We start from the raw sequence: 23993 nt of genomic DNA, 5'->3' as shown, positions 1-23993 counted from the left end.
TCGGGAGACCAACTGAGGTGCTGGGAATTAAACCTGGGTAGGCCATGTGCAAACGCCCTACCCACTGTACTACCGCTCCAGCCCTGATTTGTATTTATTTAACAAGTGATGTGGAATATGTTTTTCAGGTGTCCTTGAGCCATCTATATGCCTTCATTAAAGAAGTTTCTGTTCAGGTCTTTTATTCATTTGGGGTGGGGGCTTGCTTTTTTCGTGTTCAGCTGGCGTATTTTGCATATTTTGTATATTGATCCTTTGTCCACTGTATGGTGTGCAAAAGTCTCTTACTTGCTCAAGAAGGCACTGTTTTCATGAGCTCTCTCTCTGCCAGTTCCCCCTTTAGTACACTCAGTTCCCAAGTAACTGTTTCTTTCTTTTTTTTTTTTTTTTTTGATTTTTGGGTCACACCCGTCGATCCTCAGGGCTTACTCCTGGCTCTGCACTCAGGAATCACTCCTGGCAGTGCTCAGGGGACCATATTGGGATGCTGGGAATTGAACCCGGGTCGGCCGCTTGCAAGGCAAAGGCCCTACCCGCTGTGCTATTGCTCTAGTCCATTCCCCCAAGTAACTGTTTCACTGTTTTTTTCTCTTACTTTTTCTTAAATTTAAAAAAACGTGTTGAATCATCACAAAGTTACAAACTTGTTCATGATTTTCAGTCTACGATGGTCAAGCACCTGTCCCTTCACAAGTGCCGCTCCTCTCCACCAATGTTCCTCCTATTTCCCTCCTGCCCCGAAGCCTCCCTCTACAGCAGACACTTTTCTTTCTCCTTTGCTCCTAGGCACTGTAGTTGGAAACGTTATGGCAACTTAAAGGCTATGCCAGAAAATTTTAGAGTAAATATGGATTTTTAAAATTCTAATGAAACATAAACCAGAACACTCAAAGTTATCACTTGAAAAAAAACTTCCTAATGACGTTAGAAAGATCTTTCACCCCTCCTGTTCAGTTTCCTCGGGGGAATATTTTGCCAAGTTCAGTCACAAGTGGTTCCAGCACTCCTAACAGACAAATATGCATAAAATCACAGTGGGGGAGAATAGACCACCTTTCATTCCAATGGGTTTGTGCACCCATTGGATGCAGAGGATTCCCGCTATACTTACTTTTGTTTTAAAATCATATTTTTTTATTAAGGCACTGTGATTTGCAAAGTGATTCATCAATGAATTTCAGGTGTACAATGTTCCAGCACCAGTCCAACTACCAGTGTCAACTTCCCTCCACCAGCTCCCCAGGTTCCCTCCCATCCCAATCTGCCTCCTCGCCACGCACATTTTCTTTTCTCTTCTTTTTCTACTGAATCACTGTGAATTGCAGTTACAAAACTTTCATGTTTGAGTTTGAGTCATATAATGATTGAACACCCATCCCTCCACCAGTGTACATTCTCCACCATCAATGTCCCCAGCACGCTGGAGCGATAAGCACAGCGGGTAGGGAGTTTGCCATGCACGCTGCCGACCTGGGTTCGATTCCTCTGTCCCACTTGGAGAGCCCAGCAAGCTACTGAGAGTATCTCGCCCGCACGGCAGAGCCTGGCAAGCTCCCCGTGACGTATTCGATATGCCAAATACAGTAACAACAAAGTCTCCAATGGAGACGTTACTGGGCCTGCTCAAGCAAATTGATAAATAACAGGAGGACAGTGACAGTGACAATGTCCCCAATATCCCCCCACACCCTGTCCCACCCTTCCCCCTGCCTCTGTGGCAGACAGTTTCTCTCTTACTCTCTCTACTTCGGGGCATTATGGTTTGCTATACAGATACTGAGAGGCCATCATGTTTGGTCCTTTATCGACTTTCATCACACATCTCCCATCCCGAGCGATCCCTCCAACCATCACTGACTTAGTGATCCCTCCTCTATCCTAGCTGCCTTCTCCCCCAGCTCATACTCGACTGGCACATTTTTAAGTTTTATGGTTTCATTATGGATCTCCTGTTTTCAGTGTTGTTGAATCAATGGTTTGGATGTGTGGCTATACCACTCCTCCACACCACCCATGTCCCCTTTGACACTGGCCCCTTGTTACTTCCCGTCCACCTCTTCTTACTTTGCCCCTTAATTTATTCCCTTCCCTGTCCCCCTTCCCATACTCTGGGATCAAGAGTGATCCCGACCAATACCTTGCGTTTCCTCCATACCCCCTCCCTAATACCTTGTATTTCCTCATCCAATTATTCTGTGTACTAGCAAATTGATGAACAACAGGAGGACAGGCCTGCAGTGCCATAGTGCTACTATAGATAAGGGAGACCAGCTGTGTTTGTCTTAAAGGTGTTCGTTTTTGCTTTCTTCCTGGTTCTTCACTGTATTTGGGATAGCTGAGGGTACTGGGTCAGGATCAGCTGGGTAGGTGAAGTCTTGTTGCATACCACCCCTTCCGGTCTTCCTGTCACATGCATCAGAACTCCATGTGACCTCAGCATTCCTTTTAACAGCTGTCCAGGCAATCAAGGCTAAGAGCTGGTAAGGGGAAGGAAAACTATTCCCTTTCCTATTTCTTATCCATGGCGTGTGCTTTCTGAGGTTTATTTGGAAACTATGGGCTGGAGCGATAGCACAGTGGGTAGGGCATTTGCCTTGCACATGGCCGACCGGGCCGACCCGAGTTCAATTCCTCCGTCCCTCTCGGAGAGCCCGGCAAGCTACCGAGAGTATCTTGCCCGTACGGCAAAGCCTGGCAAGCTCCCCGTGACGTATTCGAGATGCCAAACACAGTAACAACAAGTCTCACAATGTTACTGGGCCCGCTCGAGCAAATCGATGAACAATGGGAGGACTGGGACAGTGACAGTGACAGTGATGGACGATAACCCTTAGGGCCACTCTGTCCCTGCTACCCGTTTGGGGCTCAAGGGATGGGAGAGCATTGGTGAGCATTTACAAGAAGCTAAGGCTAGATGATACAAGAAGTTAGCTAAGGTTAAGTTACAAGAAGTTCAGGCTAGATGATAGTTTTAAGACCTTGGGGTCCAAATTTAGAGCTAAAACTCTGCACTCAGAAAGCTGAAGTATATTTAAACTGACATCGTGTGTGACCTTGCTAAATGTGCTGCTGTTTTTCTTTATAGGACAGAAGATTCTCCTGTGCTGTGTGGGCTCAAGTGAAAGGTACCTCGATTGCTGCTTCAAGTGCCGTCTTTCCGTGTCCTAAACGTTTCTGTCCAATCTGCCGCATCAGTTATGTGTTATTGGGATTTCTTTTCTTTTTTTTTTTTTTGGTGGGGGGGTCATACCCGGCGATGCACAGGGGTTACTCCTGGCTCTGCACTCAGGAGTTACTCCTGGCAGTGCTCAGGGGACCATATGGAATGCTGGGAATTCCGGGTTGGCCACGTGCAAGGCAAACGCCCTACCCGCCGTGCTATCTCTCCAGCCCTGAGATTTCTTTTTACGTTGCCACAAGTGACAGTTTTTATTTTATTTCATCTCATTTTATCCCAAGAAAAATGCCATTGCTGAGAAGGATGGTGGGGGTGAGGAGGGGCGCTGTGGTGTCAGAGCAGGAGTGGCACCCACCAGGACCCGGAGTAGAGACTTCCACACTATGAGGACAACTCTTTGTTTTGCGTGTGCTCATTCTCTCCCTCTTCTCTCTTCAACTCCTCTCCTCTCCTCTCCTCTCCTCTCCTCTCCTCTCCTCTCCTCTCCTCTCCTCTCCTCTCCTCTCCTGTCTTCTCCCTATCCCTCCTTCCTCCCCTCCCCTCCCCTCCCCTCTCCTGTCTTCTCCCTATTTCTCCTTCCTCCCCTCCCCTCCCCTCCCCTCCCCTCCCCTCCCCTCCCCTTCTCTCCTCTTCTCTCCTCTCTTCTCCTCCCCTCCCCTCCCCTCCCCTCCCCTCCCCTCCCCTCCCCTTCCCTCCTCTCCTCTCCCCTCTCCGATCTCTCCCTCTCCGATCTCTCCCTCTTCTCTCTTTCCCTCTTCTCTGCTCCCCTCCCCTCCACTCTCCTCTCTCTCTCTGCCTCCCCTCCGCTCCTCTTCCCTCACCTCCCCTCTCCTCCCCGAACTCTCCTCCCCTCCCCCCTTCCCTCCCCTCCCCTCCTTTCTCTCACTCTCTGTCTCTCCCTTCCTCTCCTTCCCTCCCCCTCTTGGATGGATCCTTGTCAATAAGAACTGGGGTGATTGGTCTCCCTCTGGCTTTGGGCTTGCTCACATGACTGAGTTATCAATGTGATTGAAAGGAGGTAAATGTGATCAATGACACCCCCCCCCTCAGGATTGTACTGGAGGGAAAAGAGCCACCCAAAACATGCTTCGGCAACAGAGAGCTCTAGCCATCTCTTTCCTTCCACCATTTTGTCACTCAGAGTGAGCACACATGACATACCATGTGCTGGTGTGAAAAATAGCACACAGTGAGGAAGGGGAATTGTGGTCCAGGCCACCACAAACGGGGGCCAGCTCCAAGTTGGGGGTGTTTCTGCATCCAGACCCGAGAGCAGCATTCCTGGGGGATGGCTCCTTCCTCCTTATCAGAACCAGATGTACTTCTCAGAACCCCTTAGCAATCTCTGACTAACTGGCCAAATCAATCATTCCTAAACCACAGCATATAACACAAAAGGGAAAACAGAACAGCCACAATAAGCAGTTTTACGTGGAAAGAGGAAAGACAGGATAACATGCAGGTCGCAGGACCCATAATGGCAAGCGCGTATTGCTGAGTAGGAAAGGCATGTCCCGGGCCTGGTTGCAGAGTGTGGCAGACTGTCCTTGCATGTCACCTGGAGCATTGAATTAGTGAGATACACAGTTACAAAGTTGCTCATGATACAATGTCAGTCATACAATGTTCCAACACATTTCCCACCACCAATCTCTCTCTCTCTCCTCTCTCCCTCTCTCTCCCTCCCTCTCCCTCTCCCTTACCCTTTCCCTTACCCTCTCCCCCTCCCTCTTCCTTTCTTCTCTCTCTGGAACATGCTCTTGCTTCCTTCAAAACTCTGCCTACAGGTGCTGGAGCAATAGCACAGAGGGCAGGGCATTTGCCTTGCACGTGGCCCACCCGGGTTCGATTCCCAGCATCCCATATGGTCCCCTGAGTACCACCAGGGGTAATTCCTGAGTGCAGAGCCAGGAGTAACCCCTGTGCATTGCCGGGTGTGACCCAAAAAGAAAAAAAAAAAAAGCAAAACTCTGCCTACAGAAGGCAGCCGGCAGGAGCTCTGCCCAGCGCAGCCCCCTGCTTCCCATGGCAGTGATCCCGGCAGGGAAATCCCTCAGGGCTTGCTCATGTTTGCAGGACTTGGAATTTCCCTGGCAGGACATGTCTTTAAACCAGTGGGTTGGACCTGCAAGAATTCCATTTGTTTGCAACTCAAACCAGAAAGACTGTCAAATTTATGACCTTGGAATCCGGACCTTTTCTTTGTGGTTTGAATGTCAGGAATAGCCCAGAAATTTTGCTCTTAGTCCACAGAATCAGGTTAACCCCTTACTTCCTGTCCCTTATCTCAGAGCAGCATGAAAGGGAGGTGAGGCCCACCCCGCTTCCAGGAGCGGTCCCAGTGCAGGGCATTTGACAGCCGGGGGTTTACTACCCTGTCAGTAGAGGGTAGATAGCAGGAAATGTTTGGGAGGAATCTAGGGAATTAGACTTCCTTTGTTTGTCTGCATAATCCCTAATCTTATTTTCCCATATTTTTTATCTGCTCACACCACCTTCAATGAGGCTAGGAGGGCCGGAGAGATAGTACATCAGGTAGTGTGGGTAGGTTGCTTGCTCTGCATGAGCCCATCTGGGTTCAATCCCAAACATTCCATAGGGGTTCAATTCCATAGGGTCTCCAAACCCTTCAGGAGTGATTCTGAGTCCAGAGCCAGGAGCAACTCCTGAGCAGTGCCAGATGTGACCAAAAACAATAAAATAAAATAAAATGTTTTAAAAAATAAAACCAAAAAACAAGGCTAGAAGACTTTGTTTTCCAGTTGGGCAAGATGCACTGCCTGCCAGTCATCTTGGATTTCCAGGGTTTGCAGATTGTCAGGCAGCAAGGACCCGTCCTCCTCGCCTATCTGACCCTTGTTGTTTCCCTCTTTCCTTCTCTCTCTCCCTCTCCCTCTCTCTCTATTCCTCTCTATCCATCTCTTCCTCCTCTCCTTATAACACTGGAGCAGTTTAAGGCAAAAAAAAATATGGATTTGATACAGGTGTAGATTGAGAAATGATTACCATTATTAGGTTAGTTGATACCTTTATCACTTCACATAGTTGTGTGTGTATGTGTGTGTGTGTGTGTGAACGTGTGAACATAGTACCATATATTCTCTTGGCAACTTCCAGTGATAGAGTATTATTAGTAATTTTGACTACCACACTGTACTTGAGATCTTCAGAACTTAACTCATTTTGAACCTTTTGATAACATCTCTCCATTCTCCAGAGCCTTTGGCAATTCTCTGCATTTATGAGTTGAGTTTTTGAATTTATTACAGTTTGTTTTGTGGTGGGTAGTGGGTAGTCCTCAGAGTGACCCCTGGGCTTGGGGACCATATGAGGTCCTGGGACTGAACCAGCTTCATGCAAGGCAAGCATCTTACCTCCTGTACACACACACACTCTCTCTCTTTTTCTCTTTCTCTCTCCCTCTCTATATTTTGGTTTATTTAACCATGTAGGGCAGGTAGGGTGCTTGCTTTGCATGAGACCATTTGGGTTCAGTCCTGGGCATCCCATATGGTCTCCAAGTTACTCACACCCAGCAGTGTTCAAAGGTTACTTCTGGATCTGCACTCAAAAATCACTCCTGGTGGTGGCTGGGGGATCACGAGGGGTGCCAGGGATGGGACCTGGATTGGCCACATGTAAGGCAAGTGTCCTACCCATTGTGTTTTCTCTCTGGCCCCATCTCCTGTGCTATCTCTTTGACCAAGTTCAGCTCATTGGGATTCCATATATAAGTGAGCTAGGATGATACTTGTCTTTCTTTGACTCCCTTAGCAAAACTAGCGAGGGCCTCTCTTAACAAAGGTGTTTGCTGTTACCTTTCTGAATGCAGACAGGCCAATCTCAGTTTGTTTCTGAGTTGAGCGACCACACTTTCTGCCATTCAGAATCCCATTGTCTGCCAGGCTGTTCCCTAAGCACCAAGGGTGGCATGGGGTTGCTTTGATCAGAAGAGTCATGACGTGCAGGCATCCTTTCAGGCTCTGAATCAAGAGTTTCCGGAGTCCATTTCTTTCAGCAACTGCTTGGTATGATTGGCAAACACCTAAAGGGCTGACTCCTATGATTAAGCCAAGGAAGGACTTTGCTGTGGGAGTGTCTAGGTGGTTTGGGGCAGTGCCCTTTCTCCTGGGGCTTAAGAATCAACATGGAAGGAGAGTTCAAACCTTTGGATTCCAACTCTTGGAAGTAATAGGGTCTTACGCTGAGGACTAATAGGCTGAAATCTTGAAGAAGCAGTTTGAGCAAACTTTTGTCTCGGCACAAAATTTGCCCTTCGACAGTTGCCCTTTGCAGAAAACTCTTGAAGGCTGCCATGTTAAGCGGTCATTCCAAGAGAACCAGGACCCGAATTAGTTCTGGAATTGATCCAGCTCACTCGTGCCAAGCATTAGCCCCGTTCTTGCCTTTGCCCTGGGATGAATGACACCATTTGCTTTTGGCACAGCCCCCAAAAGAGCTCTGTGATGAGGACCAGGGAGTGTGCCATGGATTTGATGGGACTCGCAGATGCCCGGGCTTCCTTGGCTCGAGTCCTGTGACTGATCTGCTAAGAGTCTTTGAAATTGAATTTGGTTGGACTGGTTCTCAGTGGCCCCTTTCCGGCATGTCTGAGACCCCTCCCAGCCGCAGAGGATGGTAAGTCTGTGATTTCTCAAGTCACAGAGCAAGATTATTTGACACATCTTGCAATGATAAGTGGCAGTCAAGGAACATTCCTCAGCCATGAGCAGGAAGCCTCTGTGTTATTAGTGACTACTGTCTTTCACTCTCAAGCCACATTTTCCCATCTCGGGCAGGTCGCTGTGCTTTTCACTTTTGTGTTCCTTTCCTGAGAAACTCTCGGTTGCTTGCACAGCAGGAAAGGTCTCCCGGCTCATTTCTCAGACAAGGGTTTAGTATTTTCCTCCTCACCTGGCCTGTATGCTACCCCTCTCACTTTTTTCTCTGTCTTTTAAAAACATTTAATTTAGTTATGGTGAAATTACAGTTATTCATGATTGGATTTCAGGAATACAGGCTACTACACCCTCCCTTCACCAGTGTCCACTTCCCTCCACCAGTCCCCCCCATCTCCCCCCACCCCATCATTTGCCTCCACCCGCCAGTCTGACATCTGTTTCTAAACAGCAACTCCTAAGTTTCTTTTTTTAATTGTTTAATTGAATCACCGTGAGATACAGTTACAAAGCTTTCATGATTGAGTTTCAGTCATACAATGATTGAACAACCATCCCTCCAACCATGTGCATTTTCTACCACCAATGTTCCCAATATCCCTCCTGCCACCCCCACTCTATCCCACCCCCCGCTTCTGTGGCAGGCACAGTCCTTCTTACTCTCTCTCTACTTTTGGGCATCATGGTTTGCAATACAGATACTGAAAGGAAAGGCCATCATGCGTGGTCCTTAGTCTGCATTCAGCACACATATTCCATCCTGAGCGATCCCTCCAATCATCATGAACTTAGTGATCCCTTTTCCATCCCAACTGCCTTCTCCCCCAGCCTATGAGGCAGGCTTCCAACTGGGGAGCGATCTTCCTGGCCCTTGTCTTCTTTACTGTCCTTGGGGAAACTCTTAAGTTTATTATTATGAATAGAAACAACAAACCCTTTCCACCTTAACCTCCCCTATGTTGTGCTGGCTGTTGTGTGTATCCATGCTAGTTGCAGTGCTCTAGAGATTGCCCACTTCATTGTGTTACTAGGGATCATGCATGGCAGTACCTTTGGCATTCAGCATGGGGGGCAGTTCTGGGGATCGAACTCTGAGCCATTCCTGCAAGACAGATGCTCTGCCTCTGAGCTATCCCTAATTTTATTATTCCCCTAGTTTTCTTCCATATTCCCAATCCCTTTCAGCCTAGTTTCTTTCTTTCTTTCTTCCTTCCTTCCTTCCTTCCTTCCTTCCTTCCTTCCTTCCTTCCTTCCTTTCTTTCTTTCTTTCTTTCTTTCTTTCTTTCTTATTGATTCACCATGCGCCATAGTAACAAAACTTTCATGTCTTATTTTTGCTTTTTGGATCACACCCAACAATGCACAGGGGTCACTCCTGGCTCTGAACTCAGGAATTACTCCTGGCGGTGCTCAGGGGACCATATGGGATGCTGGGAATTGAACCTGGGTTGGCTGCGTGCAAGCCAAATGCCCTATCCGCTGTGCTATTGCTCCAGACCCAAAACTTTCATGTTTGAGCTTTGATCAGATAGCCATTCCTTCACCAGTGCATATTTTCCACCACTAAAAGGTCTAGTATCACCCACCCCCTTCCATTACACATCACACCCCCTGCCTGTGTGGCAGACAATTTGCACAATACTCTCTTTCTCTACTTTAGTTACCTTCAAGGGCTGGAGCGATTGCGCAGCAGGTAGGGTGTTTGCCTTGCAAGTGGCCAACATGGCCAACCCTAGTTCAATTCCTCCACCCCTCTCGGAGAGCCCGGCAAGCTACCAAGAGTATCTCGCCCACACAACAAAGCCTGGCAAGCTCCCCATGATGTATTCAGTATGCCAAACACATTAAAAAGTCTTGCAATGTTACTGAACCTGCTCTAGCAAATCGATGAACAACAGGAGGACAGTGACAGTGACAGTTACCTTCGATATTTCCAGACCAGTCCCACCACCACTCATACCTGCTAAAAAGGCAATGCTAAACAATGTGTTTTGTATTGCTTGTTATGGATATAATATAATGTCGCACTCTAGGAATTCTAAAATTTTAATAATTAGGGTCTGAAGAGATCGCTGCAGCAAGTTCTCAGGGCCAAGATTCATTTGTGTGTCTCTGGATCATGGCCATGTGGGAGATTAAGTGGATGGTGGCCGGATGTGGCATCATCTCAGAGTCCCATCGTGGTGGGGGGAAGGAGAAGGGCCCACTCCTCCCCGTGAGGCTTGGCGTTTGCTGCCACTACCACTCATACATGGAACTTGTTGCTGACTTCTAGAAGATGGCGGCCACTGGGACTCCTAGAGGGCAGGTGGAGGGACAACAGCTGCCCCCTGTCTGGAGTAGCCCAGCGGAAATGGCCTATTGCACAGTCCAGGGCCATCGCTGCAGCAAGTTGCTCGGGTCCGAGATTCGTTTATGTCTCCCCTTTCAGCCTGGTTTCCAAGGCCCCTGTTTGATAGCAGCATATCACCCGTCAATCTCCATACAAATTGATATGCCAACTTGTCTGTGCCTTTAGCCTTTGCTTTCTCTTCTTAATGGCTTTGTTCATGTAATTACTCGATTGTGTCCACTTCATTGCCCTATATTCTGCCTTTGAGTCTCTGTTTATTACAACCATGCCTCCTTTTTGAGATAAAAATCAAATGTCACTATTCCCTGAGCTTACCGCCCCCCCCCCCCCCAACCCCACTACCACACAGGAGTTACCACTCTTCCTTCCTTCTGTCCAACTTCACAGCAGCTGGTGCATTTCCCTTCTCTTGTGATACTTTTATAGCGTTGAGGGGGGAGGGGGTCATTTGAAGATTTGGAGCAGTGTGTGGCATGCATGAGTTACTTAATCAGAATTTGTTGGATTAGGTTGAATGATTAACAGGGAATCAATAGTACATTTTGATAAAAACTATGAAGCAACAGGTACAATACTCACAAAATTAAATGTCACAGAAAAAAAGGTATACAGACACACACATATATGTAATATAGACAAATGTATGTGTGTTATGCATACATTTCTCTCTCATTTGAAGGGTTCTCCTTTTTTCAATAGCTTCTGGGATAGAACCCTGGACATATACAAGATGTGTGTTCTACCAATGAACCACATCCTCGGCTCTCTCTCCCAATTTAAATCTTTACAACTCTAGTAGACAGATTTTTAAGAAAGTTTCACAAATTCCTGGCTTTGGTGAATAGTCACCCTCTCTCAGAATATTCTTGATGTTACTGTGAAAGAATCACAAAATGTAATTATGGTCCCCAAATAGTATCCAGTAGAACATGGCCTAATGACTCACATCCTTTTAATATGGATTTAAAGATTAGAGTCAAGGGAAGCTGGAGAACTTAGATGTGAGAGGGACTTGACTGATAACAGGCAGGCTTGGAAGATGGAAGGGACCACACATCAAGGAATGCTGGTGGCCCGTCAGAGCTGAGTGAGCCACAGCTGACAATCCAGTAAAAATAGATGGTGTCAGTCTTATAGCCGTATGGATCTGGGTTTAGCTCATAAACTGAATTATCTTGAAAGCAGATTCTTCCAGAGTGGAATTCAGCCCACCTGACACCTTGGCTCATCTGAGCAGATGACTCAGAGAAAATGTGCCTGAAATTCTGCCCCCCAGAACTGTAAGTTGACAAATGGACGCTGTAGACAGAGGGCTAATGGGCATCTGAAGAAGTGTTCACTTTCACTGGTGATTAAGGAAATGCAAATCAAAATGACAAAAAGATACCACCTCACATCAGTGAGAATAACCAATATCAAAAATGTTGGTGGAGGTGTGATGAAAGTGCTAACCAGGACCAACCCTGCTTAGCTTCTAAGATCAGATGAGATCAGGCACATTCTGAGTGGTATGGCCATAGGCAAAAGAGGAATCCTCGTTCAGTCTTGGTGGAGATATAACCTGTTTCAGCCTCTTTGGAAAACAGTATGGGGATTCGCTCCAAGGTCCAGAAGATAGAAGAAGGTCTAAAGCCTGGACCTTGCATGTGGCCATTGCTGTTTGATCTCTGTACCACATGGCACTTCCCCCGAGCACCACCAGGAGTAATTTCTGAGCACAGAGCAGGTGTAGCCCCTGAGCATTGTCACATGTGGCCCCCAAACCAAACAAAATATTGAAAGCAAAGCTACCAAATGACCAAGCAATCTTGATTGGTATATTCCAAGAAGACTAACCTGAAAAGATCTATGCTGACCTATGGTCACTGCTGCACTATAGCTAAAAATTGGAAGCAACCCAGATGGAGCATCGGGTGAATGGATACAGAAATTGTGGTCTATAGTTGCAATAGAATATTACTTGTGAGAAAAGAGAAATCTTGCATTTCAGTACAATATAGATGGAACTGGAAAGTATCGTGTTAAGCAAATTGAACTGGAAGAAGAACAACAAATACTGATGACTCACATGTGGATATAAAGAAATAAAGCAAGGGAATAGACGCTGGCCAGTGAAAACGAGTCTTGAGAATATAAGCCAACAGAACTGATAGTTGGCACTGGGCTGGGCGGGCTGGATGAAGAGTAGCATAAGAACAGGCTGGGAGATTTTGGACAGTTTGGTGGTGCAATAACTTTGTGCATCAAAGTCATAAATATTAACATCACGGTCACGGTCCTCCCGTTGTTCATCGATTTGCTCGAGCGGGCCCAGTAACTTCTAGTTACTGTGTTTGGCATACGTCATGGGTAGCTTCCCAGGCTCTGCCATGCGGGCTAGATACTCTTGGTAGTTTGCCGGGCTCTCCGAGAGGGGTGGAGGATTCGAACTCGGGTCGGCCATATTGGCTGCGTGCAAGGCAAATGCCCTACTGCTGTGCTATCGCTCCAGCCCAAATATTAACATCAGGCTGTAGTAATAGTGTAGCAGGCAAGGCACTTGCCTTGCATGTAGCTGACCTGGGTTTGATATCCAGCATGCTGTATGGTCTTCTGAGCCTGCCAGGAATGATCCTTGAGCAAAGAGCCAGAAGTAACCCCTCAACCCCACCCAGCACTGCCAGGTGTGGCCCAAAAGAAAAAAAACAACCCTAACCATTAACACTATGCAACCATGTTACCTAAACTATAATACAAATAAGTAAAAGCAATAGCCAGTTGTAAATTTTCTCAGTAAGCACATGAGTTGTGCAATCAACCATGAGCACTCTTGAATGAAAAGGCTCAGATTCTCAGAGTGGATATCCCCAACAGACAAAAAGACGTCATTCTGGCCGGAGAGATAGTACAGGAATTAAGGCACTCGAACTGCTGTCAGCTGTTCCTGGTTTGAATTCCTAGCACCGCACATGTTCCCCTGAGCTCTGCCAGAGGTCACTCCTGAGCATAGAGTGAAGAATAACTTCTGACACTACCAGGTGTAGTCCCCAAACAAAACAAAACGAAACAAAACAAAAAAGACATTTGTCTAGGAACTTTCTACCACTAAATTTCTGTCTCAAGCACAAATCCAAGTTGATGGAGGAAAAGTTAAGATGATTTTCCAGTATTTCCTTCTAATATCAGGAATAGTTAGATCCTCTGCTCTGAGTGAATGATCAAGAGAAAGTCTATTAGCTCCAACTCAGCTTCTGTTCTGTTACTTTGTGAGAGGTCGTTTGAAAGCAGGGAAGAGTTCATTTTCCTCTATTAAATTCTCCTGATGGATGCAGCATATCCTAGAAAATTCATAGTGTTTTCAAACAAGATTGATTAAAATTACTTTTGTTGTTGTTGTTGTTGCTGTTTAATAGAGAAAGGGATCGCACACATGAAAGGCATGTCCTACTCCTCTGAACCACATCCTGTTCCCTGATTTTTGAGACATCTTGACAAGGGAAAAGATAGAAAACTGATGATGCACAACTGAACATGGAACTTTGGCTCCAGGGAGGTTAGATTTTGCAACATGTCAATGCTCCTTTGAAGCTATAGTTAGGCAGGGTCATCCAGGGATGCCTTTGTGTCTGGGTAGAAGCAGCGGCAGCCAACATGGGAGCAGCAGTTTAGGTCAGATTACTTGTTGTGCTGTACACGGCTGCTGGTTACTCAGGGAGATGGGCAGACTGAGTGTTCTCTGACTACAGGCAACACGTAATGTGGGTCATGCAGGTAACAGGATTGTGGGAAAGTTAGATACAGGCTTTTAGTGCACAGAAGTTATTCTTTAATAAATAAGTTGAGGTCAGATCCAGAAAATTTTATTTAGGACTTGGCTTACTGTCTGAAATTGTCATCAATTCAACATTTTCAGTAATGACTAAAATATCGAGAAGATGAAGCCACAGGAAAAAAAAATAGGAAATATTGATTAACAAAGGAAGAACATGGGCAGTGTTAATGAAAAAGGCAGTTCTGGAAAGATCCAGCTTCTCTCTACTGTAAATCTCTCTTTATATATTTATATTTTGTTGGTTTTTTTTTTTTGAGGAGGGTATCACACCAGTGGTGCTCAGGGATTACCACATGGTCTCCCAAGCATCAAACATCACCTGGTCCAACCCTGGATGCCTTTAATCACCACCAGTGTGGCCCTGGACATCCCCAACACAGCTTGGGTGGTGCTAGCATTATAGGGCCTGAATAGCATCACATCCTCAGGCCTTGCAATAAATCAGCCTGATTGGCTGAGAATCATGGATGGGGCCCCATCCTCTTGTGCTCTGTGCTTTTGGTGCTTACGGAAATGGGTACAACTATTTTGGAAAGCACTATGAAACTTCCTCAGGAAAATAAAAGATAGTTACTGTATGACCCAGAAATTGCACTTCTGGGTACCTATCTGAAGAATATAAAAAGAATAAAACAAAAAGTTATGTCCACTGCAATGTGTATTGAAATGTTCTTGACAGTAGCCAAATTATGGAGGCAACCATCAGGAGAGCATTGGAGAAGAATGTGGCACAGAGAATATAGTGCTCGGTGGTTCAGATGATGAGGGGTTTGACTTCACAACGAAATGGAAGGAGCTCAAGGGAATGAGGTGAAGTTAGGAGAAATCAGGTAGGAGAAAAAAGGCAAGTATTAGATATTTCTGCCTATGTGTACAGTATACCAGGCTATAAAATTGATAAAGACAGAACTAAAGATAAATTCGGGACCCAAGATATAGCTCAGGGGTAGCGTGCATGCTTTGCACGTCTAAAGTCCCATATATGATCCCTGGTACTAAAAAAAAATAATGACAGCAGAAAAACAGTGGACACTGACTGTAGAATTCAGTTGTATTATCTCCTGTACCTGAGGAGAGAAGTTTGAGGTACAGGAGATAAAGACAAAAAAGGAACCAGAGGGAGAGAGAGTACTGTGAGTAAGGCACTTGCCTTTCACACAGCCAACCTAGGTTCAGTCCCTAGCATTCCAAACGGTCCCCCAAGCATTTCCAGAAGTAATTCCTGAATACAGAACCAGGAGGAACTCCCAAGCATCACTGAGTATGGCACAAAAATCAAACAAATAAAAGTAAATAGAAAGACAACTGATTCCCCCCCAGTAATAGTGTTTTAACACATTTAAACTCATTTATCAAAAAATGACCCTATGATGTGCCATTGTTTTCTTCCTTGTTTAATCACCCCTTAGTGGGGAAACTGAGGCACAGGATGGCTGAATAACTTCCCAAAGCCACACAGTTGCAGAGTACTTGTGCTCATAATCAGATTTGGAAAACTGGATTCCAGCTTTCAGGTTTTGCCATTGTATGATGTACTTGGGACAGCGGGTAGGGTGTTTCCCTTGCACAAGGTCAAGCCGAGGTTCGATTCTTCTGCCCATCTCAGAGAGCCCGGCTAGCTACCAAGAGTATCCCACCCGCATGGCAAAGCCTGGCAAGCTACCCATGATGTATTCGATATGCCAAAAGCAGTAGCAACAAGTCTCACAATGGAGACGTTACTGGTGCCCGTTCGAGCAAGTAGATGAACAACAGGAGGACAGTGCTATGTTAATTCCCGTACTCAACAACTATAAGGGCTTTGTTAGCAAAAGGTGTGCTCCTTGGCGGCTGTTGATGGTGCCAGCTCTCCTAGAGTCCCCAACAGAACGAAATTGTTCCTGACCTGCCTTTTGAGATCTGAATGGTGCCGATCAATAGAACTTCCTGCAGTGTTGGAAAGATTTCAAAGCTGTACTGTATGATGTGGTATTAACCATACAGTATGGTATTAGTTATGCATACAGTATGGTATTAATCACGCATAGCTTGCAGGCATTGGAAATGGATTTTTTTATGTTTTGGGGGCCACATCCAGCGATACTCAGAGGTTACTCCTGGCTCTGCACTCAGGAATCACTCCTGGAAATTCTGGGGGCGGGGGGAGACCACAGGGGTTGCAGGGGGTTGAACCCGGTTCCACTACATGCAAAGCAAGTGCCTTACTGGCTATACTATCTCTCCAGCCCCAGATACAAAATTTTAAATGGAATTAAATTAACTTAGATTTAAATAGTCAAGGGCTGGAGTGATAGCACAGCGGTAGGGCGTTTGCATTGCGTGCAGCCAGTCCGGCCGAGCCGGGTTCGATTCCTCCGCCCCTCTCGGAGAGCCTGGCAAGCTACCGAGAGTATTCAATATGCCAAACACAGTAACAAGAAGTCTCACAATGGAGATCACATTGTGGATCATGGGCTGCCTATTGGACAATGTAGATAGATGATGGAAAAGTTAAGGAGCTCAGACTTTCTCAAGTGTAGCTAATTCATTGCCAGGAAAATAAATGGTCTGTGTCTCCAGGTTCCGGAAGTTCAGAAGCTACTATTTTCTCTCGAAAGACCTCACCCCCTTTGGATCTTTGATTTTGCTATTTTCAGCTCCTCCAAGGCAGAGCTGGGTTACCCAAGGGGCAGATTAAGTGCATACCGTGGGGCATCTGGAAAAGGAGAGCACAGAAGGAGGAAGTAATTTGATATTCCAGCAGTGACAGTGGATGCAAATCATGCAGCGAAATCCAGACAAGCCTGCAGTTTCTTACACACATTTATGGTTTGTTGGGTTCGTTTCATTTTTCAGGTTTCCATTTTATTGAGGCAATGTTGGCCTATAAGACTGAATGTTTTAGGGTTACAGTTTCACATCTGTTCAAATGCATGTTGCCACTCCACACCCACCACCACCAGTCCCAGTGTCCCTTCGTTGTTTTTTGGTTATTTTTATTTCCTATACAGAGTCAGCCCCTAAGTGATCTTGGAGGTCTGGGGATTGGAACTATATAGCACAGCAGAAAGGGCGTTTGCCTTGCATGGGGCTGACCTGGGTTCGATTCCCAGCATCCTATATGGTCCCCCAAGCCCCGCCAGGAGTAATTCCTAAGTACAGAGCCAGGAGTAACCCCTGAGCATCGCTGGGTGTGACCCAAAAAGCAAAAAAAAAAAAAAAGCTCTTGGAGGACTGGGGACACCTTTACACACAGACGTTTATTCTTCCAAAGAAGAACCTGACTAGCCCCAGGCCCCTTCAGCGTCAGTCTGTTCAGGAAAGGTTGGACTTATACCCCTGACTCCTGGTTGTGACAGCCCTACCCCCCTGCTGGGAAAGTGCAGTGCTGTGGGCAGCTGGAGTGGACAGCAGGAGTGTGAATCCTGGCGCTGTGAGCTGAGTCTCGCTGCATGTGGAAAGTGGGCTAGTGAGAGCCCTCCGTGCACTCTCCATTCTTTTTTTTTTAAATTTTTTATTAGTGAAACACCATGAGGTACAGTTATAGACTTATAAATTTTTGTGCTTGGGTTTCAGTTATACAATGATCAGATACCCATCCCTCCACCAGTGCCCATTTTCCACCACCATGGATAATATCCCCCCACCCCCATCCCCCCATCCCCCCCTGCCTCTGTGGCAGGGCAATCCCCTGTGTTCTCTCTCTCCTTTTGGGTGTTGTGGTCTGCAAAAGAGGCATTGAGTGGCAAACATGTTCAGTCCATAGTCTACTTTCGACATGCATCTCCCCTCCTGGGAGGATCCTCCAAACACCCTTTATTTGGTGCTCCCTTCTCTATCTGAACTGCCCTTTCCTCTAGGATACCCGGCTGGCCTCTAAGTTATGGAGTAATCCTCCTGGTGCTGATCTTAGCTATTCTTGGGTATTAATCTCATACTTTGTTACTTTATATCCCCCAGATGAATGCAATCTTTCTATGTCTATCCCTCTCTTTCTGACTCATTTCGCTTAGCATGATACTTTCCATGTTGTACCACTTGTATGTAAATTTCATGACTTCATCTTTTCTAACAGCTACATAGTACTCCATTGTGTAGATGTACCAAAGTTTCTTTAACCAGTCATCTGTTCTCGGGCACTCAGGATTTTTCCAGTTTCTGGCTATTGTAAACAGTGCTGCAGTGAACAAACAAGCGCAGATGTCACTTCGACTATACTTTTTTGCCTCTCTGGGATATATTCCCAGGAGTGGTATTGCTGGGTCAAATGGGAGCTCAATTTCTAATTTTTTGAGACTCATCCATACAGTGCTTGCTGAGAGGTTCTGAGAGATGCTTAAGGATGGGGCTGGCCCAGAGTCAGTGCTAAGGACGAGTTTGTGAGTCACATGGAGTCCTTTACTGCCACTCAATTCAGTTCTTGAGGGGTGCGATTCAAATGTCTGTGCTGTTCCTTTCACTGGGTAGCCAGGGGTTCTCCCCCGCATTGCCCTGGGCTGTACCCAGAGTAGGGTGTCCACCGGCCTTTCAGAGGCCTCGTGCCTCGGGTTTCCGATTTTACCTTGGCTGAACAGGGCAGAGCAGCATCATCCTCGCTGATGGTTCGGGAAAATAACTGGGGACTGTGTCTCACAGAGAAGATTTATTTGTTATATAAGGTCTATATAGCGCTAACGGTTTGGAGCAAACCAATCCAATTGGTGTGAGAATCTTGGTGCCAAGGGATCCTCTCCATAAGAATCTGCCCAGGGTGACTGGTTGAGAGAGGATGGACAGGAGCTGCATGGGGAGGTGTCGGAGTGGGTTCAGTAAATCGGCCTTTATTTTGACCCTACCTTTGCAGGGTGGAGTTTGCAGTGCCTTTCTAGAAACTACTCCCCCCCCCCCCCCCACACACACACACAAACACACCTAAAGTTTCCTGAAGCTTGAGGTTCCCAGTGCCAATTTGCAGCTCTGTGAACACCCTAGGCATTCTTGGGAGTTGAGCAAAATGGATGCAAACTCACGTGGATTTCGAGGGAGCTGGCTGAGTCCGAGGTGCACGTGATCGCACAGGTGCCAGGGACGCCCCAGCAGCTGCTTCCATTTTGCCCGCAGGTTCCTCACTCACGCTGCAGCAGATGGCAGGCATTGGGCTGGGCTCCGTGGCCGTCGTGGTTGTCCTTGTAACCCTCTCTTTCACAGCTGTGTGGTATGTGACACCATCGTTGTTTGGGGGAATGGATGGACTGAAGGGAGGGTGGGGGGAAGTCCTGAAGGGCAGCTGGGGTGGAGGGAGGCAGGGAGGGACTTCTGGGGGAAAGGGTCTGGGCGCCTGATGCCCCCTCTTCTGGGAATGCCCATGGCTGAGCTGGCCGCTCTGTGCTGGTGGCCTTCCCCATGCTGCTCCCAGGCCGTGGGCACATAGTGAGGTACCCTGGGAAAACCCAACATGTGCCAGTGACTTCATTTCTCCTCTGTGTCTAGATTCTACATGATTCTGCACAGGAGGATGTGAAGCGCCGAGGGGCCCATGATATGACAGTTCCCTGGATGTCTGCTTGCAGGCTGCCTGTGGCTCCTATCTCTAGGTGTACTTGCACAGCTTTCCCCGTTCCCAGTGGGATCTTGATCCCCTATTCCGGATGGGAGCTCTCTGTGGAAACCCCTAGCAGAGAAAACCCAGGCACCGTGGACATCATTCCTGCTGCAGCACCAGGTCTGTGTGCATGCCCAGAAGCTCCTCCACAGTCAGTGAATTACTGATCAAGGGCTCCAGAGAGAATCCTCCGTGGACGTTGGCTGCAAGAATCTCCGCCTCTTCCTTTCTAGCATGTTCATGAAATAATTCAGGATCCGTTTCTCTGCCAGTAGGCAGTGGGGTGAACTTCACATTGGGCTCAGAATTGGCTTCATGAAGGAGGTCATTGAAAATGTTACAGAGCGTTAGTTTGGGCAGCATACAAAGTCAGCCAACTTCAGAGAAGCAGCCCCCTTGCCTCCAGTTCATCAACCAGCGGATGAGAAAGTATGCCACTTTCCATGAGTTTCCTGCACTGTCAACCAGGCAACATTGCTTTCATACTCTTGAGTTGTTATAATATGTATTAAAAAAACCCACAAATCTTCATTCAGCAGGTAAAGGTAAAGGTAAAGGCCCTCCCGTTGATCGTCGATTTGCTCGAGCGGGCCCAGTAACGTCTCCATTGGAGACTTTGTTGTTACTGTGTCTGGCATATCGAATACTCTCGGTAGCTTGCCGGGCTCTCCGAGAGGGGCGGAGGAATCGAACTCGGGTTGGCCCTGTTGGCTGCTTGTAAGGCGAACGCCCTACCCGCTGTGCTATCATTCAGCAGAGATACTGTAATTTAAACTCTTTTTTCCTTCCTCAAAAATGTTTATAGTAGCCTGAGTTAATGTTTTACTGCCAAGTATCTCCCTGAAGTGCTCTGTCCCTTCCTTTATTTGTTTTGCGGTGGGGGTGCTTAGGGGTCACACCCAGGCTCCTAGCCATGATCAGGGCACTATATGGGATGCCAGTGGTAGAACCTGGGCCAGCCACATGTAGGGTGAGTGCCTTCCCCGCTGTACTATCTCTCCAACCCTGCATCTCTCTTTAGATTTGGTGATAGTGTGGTTTGTCAAGGCAGGTGTTCTTCCGCCCAGCCCAGGGTTGTGTAGTTAGTGGGTGGAGACAGAATCACGCTCCTGGCCAGAGTCTATGCATGTTTACAGTGAGGCAAGTACAATGTGGGTGACATGAGCATCCCTTTATCCACCTCAGAAGCTCTTATCGGGCCATGAACCATGACACAGGAGATAATAGCAGTCCTGGGCCTGCGTCTGTGTCAATAGGCTGAACTTACAGGTGGAGAGTATTAGATTAGACTATAAAACCTGAACCAGTTGTGTGTGTGTGTGATATGCATGCATCATACACACATGTAAACACACACATACACAGCAAAAAGATAAACTAAAAGCCTGACTCAATAATCCTTAATTTTCCTTTCTGACAGTGTCACTCCAAAGCTCACTAAATATCCAACAGAGAAAGAGACTCATGGTTTTTCCAAGTAAGAGTGCTCTCCTCCCCCTCCCTATCCTGGCCTGGAGAATGAAATGTGGGCTTGGAGAGAGGGTGGCAACTCCACTGCACAGTCCCAGGGTGCAGCCTGTGTGGACATGGCCCTGGGCTTGCGTAGTGTTGCGGACCTGGGGAAAGAGGACTCTGTGATGCAGCGGATTGGCCTGACCACCATGCTGGACTTTGTAGGCCTGGTCTGAGCAGCCTGGGCCAGACGGCACAGGAGACAGTAGGGAGAGGTGGAGATGCACCTCCTGCTCAGTTATGAAGAGTCCGATTTTAATATTGCCACAGCCCCCTACGCCTGGCAATATTAAAATAAATGCTTTTTTTTTCCTTCCAAAGAACTTCAGGCCGCGGCTCAGGATCAATATTTCCAAACCTCCTTCTCTCCAATGAATGGATTTCAAAGTAGAGCTCTCAATACACAAATGCGAATAGGTTTTTACTTTTATTTTCGAATGTGATGATTAAAACATCCTGTTCTCACTTCTGTCGAGCTAAATGTGGAATTCTTACAAATGTCTGGGCTTAGGAAGAGTTTTGCTTCTGCAAGGATTCCAGAGAAACCCTCTAACTGAAGGGAACCCCAGCCTCCACTCTTTTTTTTTTTCCCTTTTCTGTTTTGTAGACACCATATGTTTCTTTAGCCACCTTCCCCACTTAATCTCCAGTTAAATGTAGCTTTAGAAGCTACAGTTGCCCACATGATAACGTACCATAATTATCATGGAAAGGAAGAAATCTCAGAAATACCAAAAATAAAATCGAAAATAATTGACAAGTAAGTAAAATATGCTTCCGGGCACAGTGCAAAAATGTAAAGCATTCATGAAAGAGAACTGAAGTAGCAAAAGAAGTTCTGCCTTTTTTTGGCATATCTCGGGGGACTCAAAGCTTAGACTTTTTCACTTCCTCTAAATGACCCAAAATATAGAGCAGACATGCTCAGTGCTAATACTCAACAAGTGAATACTCGCCATTTGCAGAGCTTTGGCTATGTTCCTGCAGCTCTTTTTAATATTTTTCCCCCCACAAACACAAAAATTGCATTACAGTTTCTAAACCCACCTGGTAGCATCACCACAAGATAATTCCCCCTCGGAGTAAACTCGGGTTGTTTTTTTGAGGGCGGTGGTGGATGTGGGGTCATGCTGACTCCTGGCCCTGTGCTCACTCTTGGAGTGGGGCAGGGTGTATGTGATGCTAGGGCTCAAACCTGGTTTGGCTGCCTGGCAGGCATGTGCCTGCGCGCTCTCTTTTCTCTGCAGCCCGTGAACTCCTAGTGAAGGGAGGAGACTGAGAGTGAGTCTTCTGGGCGAGGGCAGGGTTTTCTAGCCAGACCATGAGCCGGGAGCAGTCTAAGTTGACAGTCCCACAGAGTGAAGTTAGATCCTGAGGCAGAGATGGAGGAAGGATCTTTTCCCCATCACCTGTCTTGGGAACAGAGTACAGAGGTCAGGTGCAGATTGGTCGGGAGCTTCCTTTCAGACTGGGAGTCGAAAACCTAGGCTGCCGAGACCCGGAGCAGCTGGCTCCAGATTCGCGCACGTGCTCAGCATCTTTGCTTCTGTGTCCTGACTTTGCGTATGCCCAGTGTCTTCACTTCTATCCCCTGACTCGCGCACGTGCCCAGCGTCTTTGCTTCTGTCCTCCTAGCGTTTTTGTGTGGTAGGAGACTAGGGCCTATTGTTTCCATGTTAGAGTGGAAAAACTGGGTTGAATCAGAACAGGGATTTGAACTGGGGGCCAAGTCGTCTGCCTGCAAGTTTGTTCTCACTCTGTATTTGATCGGCTGTTGAGCTAACTACTGCGCTAATCCGTGGCTAGCCCTTACAGTCCTTTCCTGGCTCTGCATTCAGGGATTACTTTTGGCAGGGCTGGGGACCATGTAGGGAGTCAGGGATTGAACCCCAGTTCTCCATGTTCAAGCCAAGTTTCTTCCTCATGGTACTCTCACTCTGCCCCCGGTATACATTGTTAAGGGATTTTATGGAGTATTATTGGGTAGCTGGATTTTTATGCCTATTTTTTTCCCTCAAAGTTACTACCCTCCTCTCCCCACCCCACCCCCAACAATTCTACAAGACACAAGTACCTAAATAAATGAAGGTTTATTGGGGAACCAGTTAAAAATCTGCCTCTGACTCAGGACTTAACATTGCACCTGGGCACTTCAGATAAAACAGAGCTGAAGTGATTATCTTCAAATTACACATTAGCTAGAATAAAGTTAATATTTAAATGGATTTGAAAAAGAAGTATAAAAGAATTCTCAGTGCCACCCCCCCGGCCCTTTATTTCTAATCTCACATTGTGATTTTCTTAAACCTTTTGTTTTTTCATTCTATTTATCCAAGAGAAAGCCAGTGGAAGCAGTGGCCAGTCAAAAGGTGCCACAGGCCCTGTGCCAACTTTGTTTAGCCTTTTTGGTTAAACAGCGGTGCTTAATTTGAAAGAGAGGGCTTGTATGTTTTTACTATATCCAAGTGTGTGGGCAGCTGATACAACAAAGCAATCAGTATAAAAAGTATTATGTGCTCTTTGAAAGCAAGCAAATTAATCATTTTGGAGTGTGTGTGTGTGTGTGTGTGTGTGTGTGTGTGTGCCATACCTTTTTTCAGCTCACCTCCATGGACCCAAAATGGGGTCAGTCTTTGCATGGAGTTTAGTAGCATGCTTTGTTCATTCAGACATTAATGCCGTCACTGCAGTTGTTTCCTTAAACCACATTCAAGGGTGAGCCACCATGGTATGCTCCAGCATCAATGTGTTAATTAACATATCCTGGTTCCATTTTTGTTGGGGGGGGGGGCGACAGTCAATAATTAGTGCATTATGGATTTGTACCATAATTTATTTAACCAGTACTCTATTGTGCATTGTGCATTTAGATTGTTTCCAGATGTCCTTACACGAGTCTG

The 23993-nt window shown here is 46.7% G+C and overlaps 1 protein-coding gene across 1 annotated transcript in view; it reads left to right on the top strand.

The window, feature by feature from the left end:
* SUSD1 (sushi domain containing 1) overlaps positions 1–21062 on the top strand; it is a 144871-nt gene extending 123809 nt beyond the window's left edge. Inside the window, exons 13-15 of the mRNA XM_056117123.1 lie at positions 3086–3125; positions 19101–19194; positions 21002–21062. Of these exons, the coding sequence (XP_055973098.1) occupies positions 3086–3125; positions 19101–19194; positions 21002–21062 (195 nt within the window). The remainder of the gene's footprint in view (positions 1–3085; positions 3126–19100; positions 19195–21001) is intronic.
* Positions 21063–23993: the final 2931 nt, after the last annotated feature.

The sequence above is a fragment of the Sorex fumeus genome, unplaced genomic scaffold (genome assembly GCF_029834395.1).
Source record: "Sorex fumeus unplaced genomic scaffold, SorFum_2.1 ptg000034l, whole genome shotgun sequence".
NCBI lineage: Eukaryota > Metazoa > Chordata > Mammalia > Eulipotyphla > Soricidae > Sorex > Sorex fumeus.
The sequence above is the reverse complement of the archived record's forward strand: the minus strand, read 5'-3'. Positions and strand labels throughout refer to the sequence as shown.